The following is a 16,810-nucleotide window of genomic DNA, read 5'->3' as shown; positions in this document are numbered from 1 at the left end:
AAGGCGTAGCTTTAAAGTAGAACATGTCATTCATCAAAGCATAAATTTCATTGTTCACAAACTTCAAATCAAATCCATATTGTCTTAAAAAGGAAACAGAAATAATGTTCCTAGTCAAACTAGGAGCATACAAAACGTTTTTTAAACATATTTCCAAACCACTTGGAAGTTTTAAAATATAGTCTCCTTGGGCTTCAACTTGAACTTTCGCTCCATTGCCCATGAAGAGACTAGTATCTCCCTTCTTGTAATGCTTATTTCTTTTGAACCCCTGCAACGAATTGCAAATATGAGTTCCACATCCGGTATCTAATACCCATGTGTTAGAAGAAATAACTGTTAGTACATAAACGTCTGTAGCTTCCGTCAGCTTAAAGTCTTTGTTTTGTTAAAGATGTATAGTTTAATGTATAAGGCGTCAGAATACAGGGTTTGTATTGTAAAAGTGCTGCTTTGTAAGCCGATCGGCTGGCCTAGCCGATCGAACAGCCTAACCGATCGAACAGCTGTTCGATCGGGTGGCCCAACCGATCGGTTAGCCTAACCGATCGAACAGCACTTAGCTTATTCTGACTGGCCTATAAATAGAAGTTCTGTCAGCTCATTTAGGACTTTTGAATCGGTCTGTAATCTAGAGAGCTGAAGTCTGTGATCAACTGGAACTTGTATCTTGTCATATATTTCTATTGAATTGCAGACTGTTGAACATGGAAATCATATGTCTCTCTGTATCTGTATATGATTTGTTGAATTCCGCACAACAATCATAGTGTGACATTCATTAACAGGAAGATCCCGATCAACCAGGGACCAACAAGTGGTATCAGAGCTATGGATGTTGATTGAAGATACCAGAAGACATAATTCATCGATTTCAGTCAAATTCTTGTAGATTTGAAGAGAAATTCAACTGAATTCAAGCGAAGATTGCATTGTGAAGAACAAATTTCATCGGAAATTTGTTTCTGATATAGTTTTCACCGGAAAACTTGCAGATCTACTTTATCTTTCTCATATTTCTCTCCGTTCTTCATCTTTTTCATCATAAAACTTGAAAAACTCAAAATTAAAACAGATTCAATGGATAAAACTTGATAAAATTACTATCAATCGGTTCGGAATCTCAAATTTTACAATCCTACTAAGTTTCATAATCAGATTCAAACAAATTCGTGTTAAAATTGAACAATTTCAATGAAAAACTGCATGAACTTGCTGATGTCAGCTGGTCGAATCGATTAGCATATTCATTCGTTTGCTGATGTCATCGATTTGAAAGAGATAACCGTTCAAAGATATTTTGGAAGTTATTGCTGACATCATCTTGGTAATCTGATCGAACAGCTGATCGATCGGACTGCATTGTTGTTAAAAGGAAGTTTGAAGTTTACTCGATTCCTGTTCGATCGAACAGCTGATCGATCGAACAGCATTTGTCTAACCGATAGACTAAGCTACTCGATCGAACACACTACTCGATCGAATACCCTGTTCGATCCAAGTGTTAGTGTTAAGTGTTTTTAAGAAGTCAAAATTTTTCTAAGTGTTTGTCTGATTTTACAGGAACGTTCAAAATGGATGACATATTCACAAACCCTTTTAGTGATATGTATGGTTTCACTGTAAGCTCAGGAGGATCAGGAAATCCAGAAAATGATGATTCTACATCAAACAATACCAACACAAATCAAATCAAAGAGAAAAGGAAGGAAGCATGGGAATCAGAAAGCGCGTTTGGAACCTTTAATCGTCCTCCAAAGTTAATGGCTATTGAAGATTATACAAGATGGGCAATAAAATTTGAAGAATGGCTGATGGCGTTTGCTTTCCCCAGCTGGAAAAGCATGAAAAGTGGGTATGCTGCGGGTAAAAACAATGGTGAAGTATTGAGAAGCAATGAAGAAATTGATCTATTCGTTGCTGAACAGAAATGTGTAGCACTACTATTTCAATCTGTCAGGGAAGATATTATTTCACTAATCAGCTACACCAACGCCAAAGATTTGTGGGATAAACTGGGAAAGAAATGTCTGGGAAGTAAAGAAATCTTAAAGAACAAAACTAAACTACTAAAAAAGGAATTTGATATGTTCAGTTGTTTCAAAAATGAGTCAGTCTGCAAGATGATCGAACGTTTTGGTCATCTTAAATTGGAACTTGCACGTCATGATATTAAATATCCTGATGAGGAGATAGTTGATAAACTGTTCGATTCTTTACCAGATGAAATGGACTGGAGGTACTATGCTTTGATGTTGAAAAACACCATTCCGCCAGAAGAACTAAAACCAGATGTAGTGATTGAACGACTGGAAAGCCATGAGCTAGAATTGAAGAAAACGTACAAAGTCAATCATTCATATCAACAAAATCCAGAACTATACTATCCCAAAAGTTTGATGCCCAAAGCCTCATCACCGAAAACCGCATTTTCTGCCGAAAACATATCTCCAGCTCCAAAAGAAAATCAAAGCAACTCAAACAAAGAAAGTCACAGTGGATATCATAGTGGGTCTACTTCTATTCCTACTGCCTCGACAAATCGTTCAGATTCAAAGTTCTCATGTAATATTGCTGTTGATCTGAAGAATGCACAAAACTTTGATGAAGAATCTGTGAAGCAACAGATGGTGTTTCTAGCATCTGTGCTAGAATCATATGAGGGGCTGATTGCTGGAAAGATTGGGAATACTAATCTGACCAAAGAAGACTATGATCAGATAGATCCCGAGGAGATGGAGTTAATTGATATCCAATGGGCAATGGCGAGTGCAGTGCGACGTGCACAACGCTTTATGGAGATAACGGGAAGAAAAACAATCGGTGGTCCTTCAACAAAGCTGGGATTTGATAAATCAAAGGTGAAGTGTTTCAAGTGCAAACAGAAAGGCCACTTCAAACGAGAATGCAGAAATGCATATGTTGAAGAATCTGAGAATCCATTCAAGGATGACTACTACAAGAAAGCTATCTATCATCAGAATAAGTCCGAACCGCCAAGAATAAAGCAATCTGAAGACAACAAAGGAAAATCTAGAGCTTTGGCAGTGATTTACGATGATGAAGGATATGATTGGAGTAAGGAAATGTTACCTGAAGATGATGCTATTGGTTATGCTTTTATGGCGAGTCATAATGAACCAATTCAGTGGAAGGATAATCGTACAGAACAACAAAAGTACGAATATCGAAAAATGGTTGCTGAAGCAAAGATCATCCGACTCTCAGGTGTTTATGAGGAAGCAACACGTGCAAACCGATGGGATCCAGATAGAGAGTGTTATTTGGATGAATATGGTAACATTGCTGTCGACTACAAGAAGATAGACATTGAAGCCATTATCCAAGAATATAAAGAAGAGGATGAGTACTGGCAACACAAATGGTGGGGTACACCAACATCGAAAATGATCGAGGAAGAAAGAGAGAAAGAAAGAAGAGAAAAGGAGAAGATAGAAGAACCTGTGAAAATTGACACCGGGATGATCAACACTGCACAGGAGATGACAGCTGAAAACTTGAGAGAAATGGCTGATAAAGTGCTTGCTGTCAAAGCACTTGAGGTAGACTCTACTCCTAATTCTGAGTCAAAGAAACAGGTCAGTCAAACTAAGTCATCAACTGTGTCAGGTAACAAAAACAATTGCAATGCTGATTGCAAAAGTTGTAACAAACAATGCAACTTTTGTACAACTGTCACATACCTCAATGGGGAGAAAATCAAGAAACTGACCAATAATGTTAGAAAACTTGAAAGTCAAATTCTTGATTGTGACAAAGAGTCAAAAGAATCAGCTGATCAAATAAAAGAATTGAAAACTGAAAACCTGAAAATTAAAGCTGATCATGACAAAATTCTTCTTGAAAGCAGAAATGTTGTTGAAAAATTTGAAAAATTGAAAAATGTCGTTAAAGAGAGTGATGATAGAAATGGAAAAACAAGTAAGGAAAACGAGCATTTAAGAGCTGTTTTGATAATAAAAGAGGAAACAATCAACAAACAACTGGATGAGATAGCAAAATTAAAACTGAAGGTTCAAGAAAGTGAAATCGAAAATGAAAGAATCCAGTTAAAATTAAACAGCTATAGCTCAGCTAGCTTTGTTTTGCAGCACATAGTTCCTAAACCCATAGGGAAAAACAAAGCTGGTAAGGATGTGTTTTCTGATGGAAAAGGTGTAGGGTTTCACAGAGTTCCACCACCAATCTTAGACAACTACACGAAAAAGCAGTCTAGTTTGGTGGAAATTGAAGAAGAAAATGATGTGGTGAAAAGTGTGGTGGATAATGTGCTCAAACCAGATTGTGACACTTCTGAGGAGGATGGTTGTTTTCTAGACAAATACATTCCGAAACAGAAATCCAAAAGCAACTTACATGATGAATCTGATCTTGTCATGTACAAGATGTCAGGATCGGATAAGTTGTTTTCGGATTCCGAGTTTCCATTAGAGAATGTGAATCTGAACAAATTGGCCAAAGTTTTTAAATTGGTTGAAGTCGAGTTGTCAACAGTAAACACGCGAAAGGTCGAAAAGGTTCATAACAGGAAAACTGCCTATCCATCACGTGGTTATAACAATAACAACAGAAATTGGTCAGGTGGTTATCAGGGGGGTAAATCATATCAGAAAAGATTTGATCAAAATAGAAGGTATGTCAAAAAGAAAACATTTGTGAACAGCTCAAGTTCACTTGCTGAGGAAGAACAGAAAATTTTTTCAAAATCTAACAAAGAATTTTTTGAGAAGAAAGCTTCACAAATTCAGTCTGAAGGCACAAGTCAAGTAGTTGATACTCGTACTTGTTTCAAATGTAATCAAATGGGTCATATTGCACGAAAGTGTACTGTTGTAAAACCTAAGACTGAAATTGTGAAGGTTCAACAAAGAAAAGATGACAAAAAGGGAAAAGCACCGATGTATGTTGAGAAGAAAGTTGTTCAATCTAACAATTTGAAAGAAAAATCTAAATCCGTGAAGAAATTGGTACCTAAACAAGATAAATTTTATAAGCGGGGTGCTGAAACTCAACAAGTGTGGAAACCAAAGGTTGTAACAAAAATTGAGAAGAAGGTCTCAATTCCTGAGGTGAAAAATGCTGAAGAATCAATGACAATTGATTATGATGCAAATTTTCCACCTCTTGATTCAAAGAATTTCAAAATTCAAGTTGCAAAGGTCACGGTTGTCCCTAAGGCTGATAAGGCCTGGGTGGACTCCATGTTTGACTAAACAATTTGAATAGCCGGAGCTTCCTGGATTGCGAAGCATGAATCGGCATCTTTCTTGAAAGTTGTTTAAATGATGATTTGATTATGTGCAGGATCTTCCAAAACTTGTATCCAGGTGGATAATGGATAGTGGAGCTTCAAGGCATATGACAGGGAAGACCGCATTGCTGTATGATGTGAATGACATTAATGGTGGTTATGTGGGTTTTGCGGGTAATCAAGGAGGCAGAATCATAGGTGAAGGAACATTATCAAATGGTATTATCACGTTTGAGAGAGTTAACTACATCGCTGAGCTGGAGAACAACCTGCTGAGTATCTCCCAGATCTGTGACAGGATGTACACTACTTATTTCACCAACAAAGAATGTTTAATCTTGAAACCGGGATTTGTGATACCTGAAGAGTGGATCATCATGAGGGCACCAAGAGTCAACGATCTGTACGTGTTGGACATGAGCATTGCTACTACAACCACGGGTCAGGCTCATTGTTTTGTGTCCAAAGCAACGGAAAAGGAGTCAAGGTTATGGCACAGAAAGATGGGGCATATTCACCTAAGGAAAATGAATCACTTAGTGCATAACGATTTGGTCACCGGAGTGAATATTAAAGGTTTTCATCTGGAAGGGGAGTGCATAAGCTGTGTCAGAGGTAAACAGAAGAAAAAGTCACACCCTACAAAACAAGTCAATTCAGTTTCGAGACCTTTGGAAAGACTTCACATGGATTTGTTCGGTCCAGTGAATGTTAAAAGTATGACAGGAGATTCTTACTGTTTGGTCGTGACTGATGACTACTCCAGATTTTCGTGGGTCATGTTCTTGAAAACGAAAGACGAAACCTTTGATAGTTTGGTGGTTTTGTTTAAGAAAATTGAGAATCTGTACCAGAGACCGATTTGCAGAATTCGAAGTGACAATGGTACTGAGTTCAAAAACAGTAAGATGGAGGAATACTGTGATGAAAGAGGTATACTGCATGAGTTTAGTGCTCCGTACACTCCTCAGCAAAATGGAGTTGCAGAACGCAAGAACCGGACGCTAATCGAGACAGCCAGAACAATGCTTGCAGATTCCAAGTTACCAATCAATTTCTGGGCTGAAGCTGTTTCTGCTGCATGCTATACTCTCAACAGAGTTCTTACTGTGAAAAGATTCAACAAGACGTGTTTTGAGCTGATTAATAAACGCAAACCAAATCTAAAGTATCTAGAGCCGTTTGGGTCACCATGTACGGTTATAGAGCCTAATGGGAAGTTTGGTACAAAGAGCTTTGAAGGAATCTTTGTTGGTTACTCAGGTCCTACACGGCGTGTCTTTGTTCCAAGTGAAAAGCGTATTATTGAAGCAGCAAATGTTGAATGTCAGGGTTATACTATGCCACCTCAAAATCCTGGTGATTCATGGCGTTATAACTATGATAGACTTTGGGGATCGTTTGACATGAGAAAAGAATCTGACGAGGAAGAAGATTTCTTTGATGAGCTGGATGTTTTTCGAGAATATGAATCATCGCTCAAATTTCCAGCAGAATATACGAGAAGATCTAGTGAAACATCAAATGACAATGAAGCAGGTCCTAGCAATACTGGTGATCATGAGGATGAAGTTGCTCCTGGTAATCAGTCAGTGGTAAATGATAATCAAGAAGCTGAAAATATGCCAGTGTTTGATGATAGTGATTCAGACTTTGAGGGGGAGCAAATCCAGGTTTTAAGACAAACAAACCAAGTTAGTGAGCAGGATGCTGAACAGAATGTTACAAATCTAGAAGGAAATGTAGATGTTCCAGATGAAGTGATGCCTCGAACTCTTTCATATCATCCAGAGGAACAGATTATAGGAGATTTGCAATCAGGAGTTCGCACCAGACGTCAACTTGATCAGGGCCTTTCAAGTTTTTATTCTTCAGTAAAGTCTTTACAAGATGAATTCTCACTGTGTTGTTTTATTTCGCAGATAGAACCTCGCACATACAAAGAGGCACTTACTGAGGATTCCTGGGTCAACGCAATGCAGGAAGAATTGAATCAATTTGAAAAATTGAAAGTTTGGAAGCTGGTGGATCTACCTGAGGGTCATCGGAAAATAAATACCAAATGGGTGTTTAAGTGTAAGAGGGACGACAGAGGAGTAGTAGTCAGAAACAAAGCTCGACTCGTCGTTCAAGGTTTCAGTCAACAGGAGGGAATTGATTTTACAGAAGTATACGCTCCTGTAGCAAGACTTGAAGCCATCAGGATCTTTCTAGCATTTGCATCATGGAAAAATTTCAAAGTGTATCAGCTTGATGTAAAGTCGGCCTTTCTATATGGCAAAGTGAAAGAGGAAGTATATGTGGGACAGCCGCCGGGGTTTGTCGATCCACATCACCCAAACAAAGTGTATCTTTTGGATAAAGCTTTATATGGCTTACACCAGGCCCCGAGAGCCTGGTATGAGACTTTGTCTCAGCACTTGCTAGCCAATAACTTCATCCGGGGAACAATTGATGCTACTCTTTTCACAAAGATTGTTGATGGTCACTTGCTGATAGTTCAGATTTATGTGGATGACATAATTTTCGGGTCAACCAACGAAAACTTGTGCAAAGATTTTGAGCAAGTGATGAAGCAGAAATTCGAAATGTCGTCAATGGGGGAAATGAAATTCTTTTTAGGATTACAAGTTGATCAACTTCCTGAAGGAATTTTCATACACCAGACGAAGTACGTCCATGATATTCTAGAGAAATTCGGAATGTTAGACTCTTCATCTGCTGCAACCCCACTAGCAACAAATCATGGGATTCACCCAGATCTCACCGGAGACAAGGCAGACGAACGACTATATCGATCCATGATTGGTTCCTTGATGTATCTAACTGCTTCTCGGCCCGACATTATGTACCCAACATGCCTCGCAGCAAGATTTCAATCTAACCCTAGAGCATCGCACTTGATCATTGTGAAAAGGATACTACGCTACCTGAAAGGAACTCCATCATTGGGGTTATGGTATCCTAGAAAAGGCGATTTCACACTCGAGGGGTATTCCGACTCGGATTTCGGATGCTGCAAACAAAATGCGAAATCAACAACTGCAGGATGCCAGTTCTTTGGACCTCGCTTGGTCACCTGGCAGTGCAAGAAACAAACATCTGTTGCGCTATCAACATGTGAAGCAGAATACGTATCTGCAAGCAGCTGCTGTTCTCAAATCCTGTGGATACAGCAACAAATGCGCGATTACGGTTTGCAGTTTCTTAACACTCCTATTTTTGTTGATAACGAGGCTGCAATTAACATAACAAAAAATCCGGTACATCACGCTAAAACAAAACATATAGAAATTCGACATCACTTTATTCGCGACTGCTTCGAGAAAAAGTTGATTAGAATTGAGAAAATCCACACTGATGAGCAAAAAGCTGATCTGCATACCAAAGCTTTTGACAGAAATCGTTTTAAATATCTTTTAAAATTAAATGGTATGATGCTCTTTTCAGTGGTTGATGGAATTGTTAGCGTTGATGCAGAAACCACTGTGGATGATGATGATAAACTATCTGCAATGGTTTGTCGTCTTTTTACATGTTTTGGTCTTTAGGGGGAGATAGAAATATTTGTAAATATTGTAAATATATCTTTTTAGAAAAGACAAAAACAGTAAAAATTCAAAAAGCCAAAAACATGATAAAATTTTCAAAATACCAAAAACATTGAAAAAGCAAAAATGAGTTTTGTTGATAAAAGAGGAAATGATAGTACATCAGTGGACTATCACAGCATGCTAAAGAAATGTAATGTCAAATGTGATAAACGGTCTCACTAATGATGTGACGATAGGTTTTCGTACATTTAGTAGATTTATTCGGGATATAAACATAAAATTTCAAACTTGCAAAATTTGTGGGGAACACTACTTGGATATATAGGTAACCCCTGAAATCTCGTTTGAAAGGTCTCGTATTCTGATATACTAGGTGTTAATACTCTATGATGTCTGGGGTATTATTCCGGGACTTCTGCTGAACGGTAGTTCTGACCTAGTCCCTGGATAATGCTTTGCAGTAAATGCTTGAAACATAGCATTCTAGCCCTCAGTGATTAGACAATAAAATTGATAATCATCTGTTGTAGCTAAAAAGATCCTCTAAAGGGGACACACTGCTAAGTCGAAGCTGATATCTCTCTGCTGAACGGAAGTTCTGACCTGAGATCCCTCAGTTCTCGCATTTTACCCCTAACTTATGTACAGACATCATTGTAGTAATTCTTGCCTGTAAGACTGAATATTGAGATTCTGGATACGGGAGTATATTCAAGAGGTGGGACACATGAATTGAGTTAAGTTCCTAAAAACATCTAAATCGTATCCTGAATAAATTGAAAATTGTGTGAAAATTTAAGAGGACAACTATATCGTCAATCGAGGTGAATCGTTTAGAACTTAAAACGATTAAAAGCTTAACGGTGCTAGTGATTTGTCTCATGAACTGATATGATCCTCTTACACAAACTCACAAAGAGGTTTGTAAATAAGATTTATTTTCATTTCTGTTAATTTTTCAGTCTTATTTTGATCTACTTCATGCATTGAAAATACAAAAATATATTTTACATTTCTACTTTATTTTTGACAAACCAAGGTAGAAAGCGTATCATCAGATTCACAGTCTGATACAAATGCAGAAAGTTGATCTTGTTCTGAAAAGGAGAGTTGGGAGCTAATCAAAAACAGAGAATTTTGAAATACAAGTTCATTAATTTGTTACTTGTAAATTTTTCAAGAAAAATCTTTGAAAAACAATCAGTGTGTTTTGCTTCAGGTCAACCAAGTTCATTAAGTTGAACTTGGTAGACGAATTAAGTTTCTAGGGTCATTAACTTGGACCTAGATACTTAAATGGATTTCTCATTCACTAATAAAATATGAAAAGGTTCAAAATGTTGAAAAGGTTCAAAATCAGAAAAAGGGTCAAAAGGTATTCGAGTAAAGAGGTCATGTTCTTTGGTTCGAACAGACTAGCCGATCGGCTAGGCTAGCCGATCGGTTAGGCCAACCGATCAGGTCATACCTATAAATAGGCAGTCAAGGCTTCTAGAAAACCTTTCCATTTCCGTTCGAACAGACTGCTACTCGATTCATTGTTCTTAAAGATTCTTGATCTCTTTTTCATTTCAAATTTGTGTTGTTGGCTCACTCATCATCACAAATGGCAAAGGTATGACATTCAATCTTTGAATCAGTGATTTCACTCATGTTCTTAACTGTTGATGTTCTTCATTGAGTCGGTTAGAAAAATCAAGATTAGGATAGATTAAGATAGAGATAGATGATTCTAAGAATAGGGTTTTGATCGGAATTGCCTGATCTACAATATTACCGGTTTAATTTTTGCAAAATCTTAATTAATCTTGATAGATCTAAGATTGAAAGTGACGTCAGTCGGAACTTTAGATGAAGATTTGAACAGGTTTTAGGTTGTTTTTAGAGAAAATGAAAACAGGGTTTTGATGTCGATATCAGGAAGAATGATAATCTGTGTTCAATTTTGAGATATCTGTTAGTTTGTTCTTCATGATTATTTGAATGTTCTTCATGATGAAGATGGTGCTAGCCGATCGGCTAGACCAGCCGATCGAATAGCATCATGATTTCATTTATGAATAATGTTTAAATTTTTGTTTTTCTGCTTTGAAATGTGTGCCATGATATATTTTGCCATTGTTTAAAGTGTTAGAGTGAATCTGTTGTATGTTGTTTGTGCTTAGTCATTTGCTAGCCGATCGGTTAGTCTAGCCGATCGAACAGCAAATGCTAGCCGATCGGTTAGTCTAGCCGATCGAACAGCATTGCATTATCTCATATATGCATGACTATCTTGGTTAATCTTTCGAGTAGTAAAATGCTAGTCGTTCGAACAGCATTTTGCTAGCCGATCGAACAGCTTTTTGCTAGCCGATCGAACAGCATTTTGCTAGCCGATCGAACAGCATTTTGCTAGCCGATCGAACAGCATTTTGCTAGCCGATCGAACAGCTTTATGCTAGTCGATCGAACAGCATTTTGCTAACCGTTTGCATATCCCATTGCTAACCGATCGAACAGAGATTTGTTAGTCGATCGAATAGCAACTTGCTGATCAATCGAATAGCATTGTTCTGGCCGTTCAAGTAGCATTGTTTGATGACCTTAGATATCTTGCATAGTCTTTTGCTAATCGATCGAACAGTATTTTGCTAGCCAATCGAGTAGACCACTCGATCGATCAGACCAGCCGATCGAACAGCAAAGGTTCTTTCAACACATCATTCCTATTCGATCGAACAGCAAATCCTAACCGATTGAACAAGCCATTCGATTCACTGTTCTATCACTCGAAATGTTTCAAGTGTTTCAAGTCTCTATATCTAATGTTTAAATTTTCACAGAGACGAGGAAGTGACACTCACAAAGGACACAATGTTCCATCTGCAATTGATGAGGTCTCTACAAAAGGAACAGAAGCAGAAAAAATGGCTGAATGTTTAAGAAAAAGCAGAATTGCTAAGGCATTGTCTGATACAACAATAGTTTATGAATCTCATGTTAGAAGATTTTGGGACACTGCAAGGTTTGAAGAAAAGGATAATAAAATTCATGCAGTAGTCAAGAAGAAAGATAAAAACAACAAGGATATTGATGTGGAAGTAGTGATTGGAGTAGAGGATATTAGAAGGGTTCTTGATTTACAAGATTCTGACAATGATCCAACGATCATGTCAGAACGTCTTGCTAAAGGGCTATGGTGTAGATTGGGATTTTCTTCACACATCAACGGAAAAATGTTCAAAAGGAGTTTCTCGAGTCAATACAGATACTTAATGCATTGCTTGGTGCATTCCCTATCTCACAGAAAGGGAGCCTATGATGAGGTGTCTGACTACATAATGAACATTGTTGTAAGTATTGTGCTGAACAGGAAATACAATATTTCACAAGTGATTTTTGAATTTTTAAAAGAAAATTGCTTAGCTGGGAAAGACAAATACATTATGTACCCAAGATTCATTATGATGATCTTGGATGACAAAGTTAAGGATTTGCCAAAGGATAATGATGATATTATGGCAATGGGTGAAGTGAATAAGACTACTATTCTGAGAATCACAAAGGAGAAGAATGCTAAAACAAAAAGGTTGATCTGTGCATTAAAGGATAAAGCATACGTAGCTCCTGAAAATGATAGATGGAGACATGATAATAGTGATTCAGACAATGAAGACAATAAGATGAGTGAAATGATTGAAAAGAAAACCAGATGGTGGTGTATCAGAGATGGAAAGAGAAAGAGAACACCAAAGTCGACCCCTGTGGTTGTAATTAAAGAAACAGCAAAGGGTACAGTGATAGGGGGAGCTATATGATTCTTAGATTATGTTATGAAAATTGTTACTAATTTTGCTTTAAATGATTGTTTTGCAGGGTCTTCTGAAGAACCTCAAAGAAAGCTAATTGATGAACCTGTCATAGAACCGAGGGAGGTGGTTGATAAAGGTGTTGGTTTAAAAGAGACTTTGGAAAGCTATTTTAAAAAGCATGAAGAAGCTGAACAAGCACAAGATCAAAAGAACTCCAGTAATGAAGATTCTGAAGAGACTTTATCTGAATCTGAACTGGTCAAAGAGACAGTGGGAAAAGGAAAGGTACAACTGAAGAAAAGACTGTTAAAGAAAAGAAAGAATTCTGAAGATGAAGATTCACCGTACAATCCTGAGGATTCCCAGAAAAACAGAAAGAAAAGAAAAGCTACTCGCAGCGGTGATATTCCAAGAGTAGTTAGAGCAAAGAAACAGAATGCTACCTCACAAATAGAGAAGGAAGGAAAGAAGAAACAGGACACTGCAGAAACTAGTCCTGTGGTTGAAATACCAAAAGAAGTTTCTTTAACAGAAATTCCAATAGAAACACAAACTTCTTATGATGATTATGTGGAGGTCACCGGAGTCAAATCTGCTAAACAAACATCTGATCATCATGATATTCCAGAATCATCACAAAGAAAGACAGATTATTTCAACTTAGATTTTGATAGCTTGGGTGGTGCTACTGGAGATTTCTTTCAAGATATGCCAGAGAGTGAAGCAGATCTATTTCATGATAAAAAGATGAAAGAATTGGAAGAAAAGGTTAAAGCCTTGGAAAAGGAAAAGGAAGAAAACGAAGCTGTGCAAGTAAAGTTGAAAGAAATGATTGATGAGTTGGAGAAACGGCATGAAGATGTAATGGATGCAGTGCTTACAAAAGATGAGAAATTGAATGAAATGAAAGAAGATATAAAAGATCATGCAGAACTTATTAGCGTACTTACTGATGAAATTGCTGCATTGAACGCCAAAGTCAAAGACTTGCAGAATACCAATCAGACTTTGAATCAACTCTTAAATGAGATGAATGAAGCTTCGTCAAATGAAATGAATGCAATGAAGCTAGAGATGGAAGCTATGAGAGCAGATAAGGTGATGAAAGATAAGCAACTGGAAATGCTTACGGCTGTGATTGAAGCACATCTGAAGGTGAACATCCACGAAGCTTTTGATCAAGTTGACATTATCAAGGCAAATGAAAGAAGGAAAGAAAGAGAAAGACAGCTTGCTGAAGAAGCTAACCTGAAAAAGAAAGGCATAGCAGAAGAAGTTGAAGTTGTAGGTGGATCATCTTCTCAACCAGAAATTGAAATGGTGGATGCTCAAGATGTTACAGCAAATGATGAAGAAATGGTGGAAGCAGAAAATGTAGCAGTTCATGAACCAGAGTTTATTATGGTTGGTGAGTCTGTAGAGCCTATTATTCCGGAGAATGTTTTGAGAGACGTTCAAATCATACAAAGAAAGAAAAAGGCTAAAGAAGTATTACTACTGGAGTACTCTACCGACAAGTTTGTGTTAGTCGGAAATGCCTATAGAGTGCCCTATAGTGAAGAAGAATCTGCCAAGCTGTTAAGATTTCATGAATTAAAGTATCAAGGGAAGATAGCCAGAGGAGAAGTGGAAGAAGAATCTGATAGTGATTTTTGGGAAGAAGAAGATGAAGATGATGATAAAGATGATAAAGCAGACGATAAATCCGATGATGATGATAAGCCTGATGATGATGATGATGATCAAGGCACATCGGGTTTGCTAATCAATGATCCATCTGTTCAAGATAAAGTAAATGACCTCATGAATGATGAAGTGAATGAACAGAATGATGATGCAGAGTGTGAAGGGTCATCTTCTGGAAACCAATCTGGTAATCAGGTACATCAACTCACATCTACTTTTATTTCTCTTTCTGAACATCATCAAGGAGAAGTAGATATTATCAGAACAAGAGCTGAAATGCTTGAGGAGTTGGGGTTAGAAGATGGGAAGTTTAAATTTGATATCGAAGATGAAATCCCAGAGTCTCCGATCAAAAACTTTGAACCACAATTTCCACTTGAAGCAGAATTTTATGATAATGTGACCATAGAGACTGATTCAGATTCGGAAGAAGAAAGAATAGATTTTCACTATGAAGGTGAAGACATGGCATTCCCTACATTCACAGAATTATTTGAAGACATGAATGCAGAATTATTGAAAAGAAAAATTGAAGAAAGAGTTGCATCTGCTGATATGCCTGAACCAGTTCCAAGAGAGATTTCTGCTGAAGAGAGAAAGAAATGGTTCAGATCAATGCCAAAGGAAAGAAAGCCTCTTAGAGCCCTACAGTATTTTACTCATGATAAAGACTTATCTTGGGGTGATATTCTTTCTTGGGGGTATCTGGAAGACTTGAATGTTTATGCAATTCGAAGAGAGCAAGGTGTTCAATACTTCAGGTGCATTTCTGATCTTGCTACCTTACCTTGGTGGGACGTAGATGAATTGGTGGTTACAAAGAATATTAAACAACACTACTACGGTCCTGAAGTAAAACAGAGAGATCAGAAGCTGTGGAATTACATCAAGTATCAAGCAACGATCAATTATCCAGATTGGAAACCACAGTTTCCTAAAAGAATTGTGAAGTATACAGCTAAAGGTGAGAAGGACGTTACTCTTGATGTCAAACCGCCAAAGTGTTTGAAGAGCATGCCTTTAAGGGCTATTGAGCAGGATTTCTATGATTTATTTCAAGCATGGCTCTATAATCCTTCTACTGCTGAAGCTGTGATCTCTTTGTACGATAAAGACACTGGTGAAGCTAGGAAGATTTGTATTCTAGACCCGATGTGGCTGGTAAATTGCTCAAAGAAAGACATAGATTGCTTGTTTGTCAACAAGATAATCTATGACAAGAAAGACAAAGTCATTGCTCAACAATACCAGAGTGTAGTTGATGTCTGTTTTGCTAAAGAAATCAACTCTGGTAAGAACTGGAAAACTTCATGGAGAGATCTAGAGGTTGATGAGTTTCTGAAGGTGTACAAGAGAAGTTTAAGATCCAAGGAAATTCAGAGAAAAGCTGCTGAAAGAGGAAGACGAAATTTCGGATTTGTACCTCCTACTGATCAGACACCCATAGAGTCTGAAGAGAACAAGATCCCTAAGTGGGACAGAAAAAGAGATGGAGATCCAGTGTACAGAAATTGGTGGATAACGGAGGGAAGACATAAAAGAAGACAAATGTTAGCTGAACGAGAAGAAAAGAGAAAACAAAAGGCACGAGATAGAAGACGCAACAGGAGGTAATCAAGACTTTGCTGGAAGGGACTACAGCTACATCCGAGGGGGAGTCTGTTAGTACATAAACGTCTGTAGCTTCCGTCAGCTTAAAGTCTTTGTTTTGTTAAAGATGTATAGTTTAATGTATAAGGCGTCAGAATACAGGGTTTGTATTGTAAAAGTGCTGCTTTGTAAGCCGATCGGCTGGCCTAGCCGATCGAACAGCCTAACCGATCGAACAGCTGTTCGATCGGGTGGCCCAACCGATCGGTTAGCCTAACCGATCGAACAGCACTTAGCTTATTCTGACTGGCCTATAAATAGAAGTTCTGTCAGCTCATTTAGGACTTTTGAATCGGTCTGTAATCTAGAGAGCTGAAGTCTGTGATCAACTGGAACTTGTATCTTGTCATATATTTCTATTGAATTGCAGACTGTTGAACATGGAAATCATATGTCTCTCTGTATCTGTATATGATTTGTTGAATTCCGCACAACAATCATAGTGTGACATTCATTAACAGGAAGATCCCGATCAACCAGGGACCAACAATAACATTTAGATCAATATGTATCATAAAGATTGTACCTGAGGTTTGCCCTGCATCCCTCTTGTTTTTCAACTCTTTGAGATAGGTTGGACAATTCCTTTTCCAATGTCCTATCTCTCCACACTCAAAGCATGGATCGGTTGTGGCAACTTTTGCCTTCTTCTCTTTTGGTTTTGGTGGTTCTGCTTTTGCCTTTCTTTTTCCCTTCCCTTTGACGTGTCCCTTTCCCTTGGCAACATTTGCTTTGGTGTCGGGGTGATGCCCTTTCTTGCCTACCTCATTGATCGTTAGAACGTGTAAAGCCTTTTTACCCATTCCTGCTTCGGCCGATTTGAGCATTGCATGAAGCTCACCAATACTCTTGTC

At 37.9% G+C, this 16,810-nt stretch overlaps 1 protein-coding gene across 1 annotated transcript; it reads left to right on the top strand.

The window, feature by feature from the left end:
• Positions 1-1,574: 1,574 nt before the first annotated feature.
• LOC118479558 lies at positions 1,575-16,399 on the top strand. Its single transcript, XM_035974136.1, has 7 exons — positions 1,575-2,774; positions 2,886-4,044; positions 8,723-8,790; positions 11,652-12,165; positions 12,223-12,600; positions 12,685-15,916; positions 16,327-16,399. Exons 1-7 carry the CDS (start codon positions 1,575-1,577, stop codon positions 16,397-16,399), a joined length of 6,624 nt encoding a protein of 2,207 aa, XP_035830029.1.
• The last annotated feature ends 411 nt before the right edge of the window (positions 16,400-16,810 follow it).

The sequence above is a fragment of the Helianthus annuus genome, chromosome 6 (assembly GCF_002127325.2).
Source record: "Helianthus annuus cultivar XRQ/B chromosome 6, HanXRQr2.0-SUNRISE, whole genome shotgun sequence".
Taxonomy (NCBI): Eukaryota; Viridiplantae; Streptophyta; class Magnoliopsida; order Asterales; family Asteraceae; genus Helianthus; species Helianthus annuus.
The sequence above is the reverse complement of the archived record's forward strand: the minus strand, read 5'-3'. Positions and strand labels throughout refer to the sequence as shown.

Excerpts from the sequence above, each read along its gene's own strand:
- LOC118479558 (XM_035974136.1), top strand. The coding sequence starts at position 1,575 with ATGGATGACATATTCACAAACCCTTTTAGTGATATGTATGGTTTCACT. Across the intron at positions 4,045-8,722 it reads AAAACTGAAGGTTCAAGAAA|TGGTTGATGGAATTGTTAGC; the intron begins GTGAAATCGAAA and ends TGCTCTTTTCAG. Across the intron at positions 15,917-16,326 it reads GATAGAAGACGCAACAGGAG|ACTGTTGAACATGGAAATCA; the intron begins GTAATCAAGACT and ends ATTGAATTGCAG.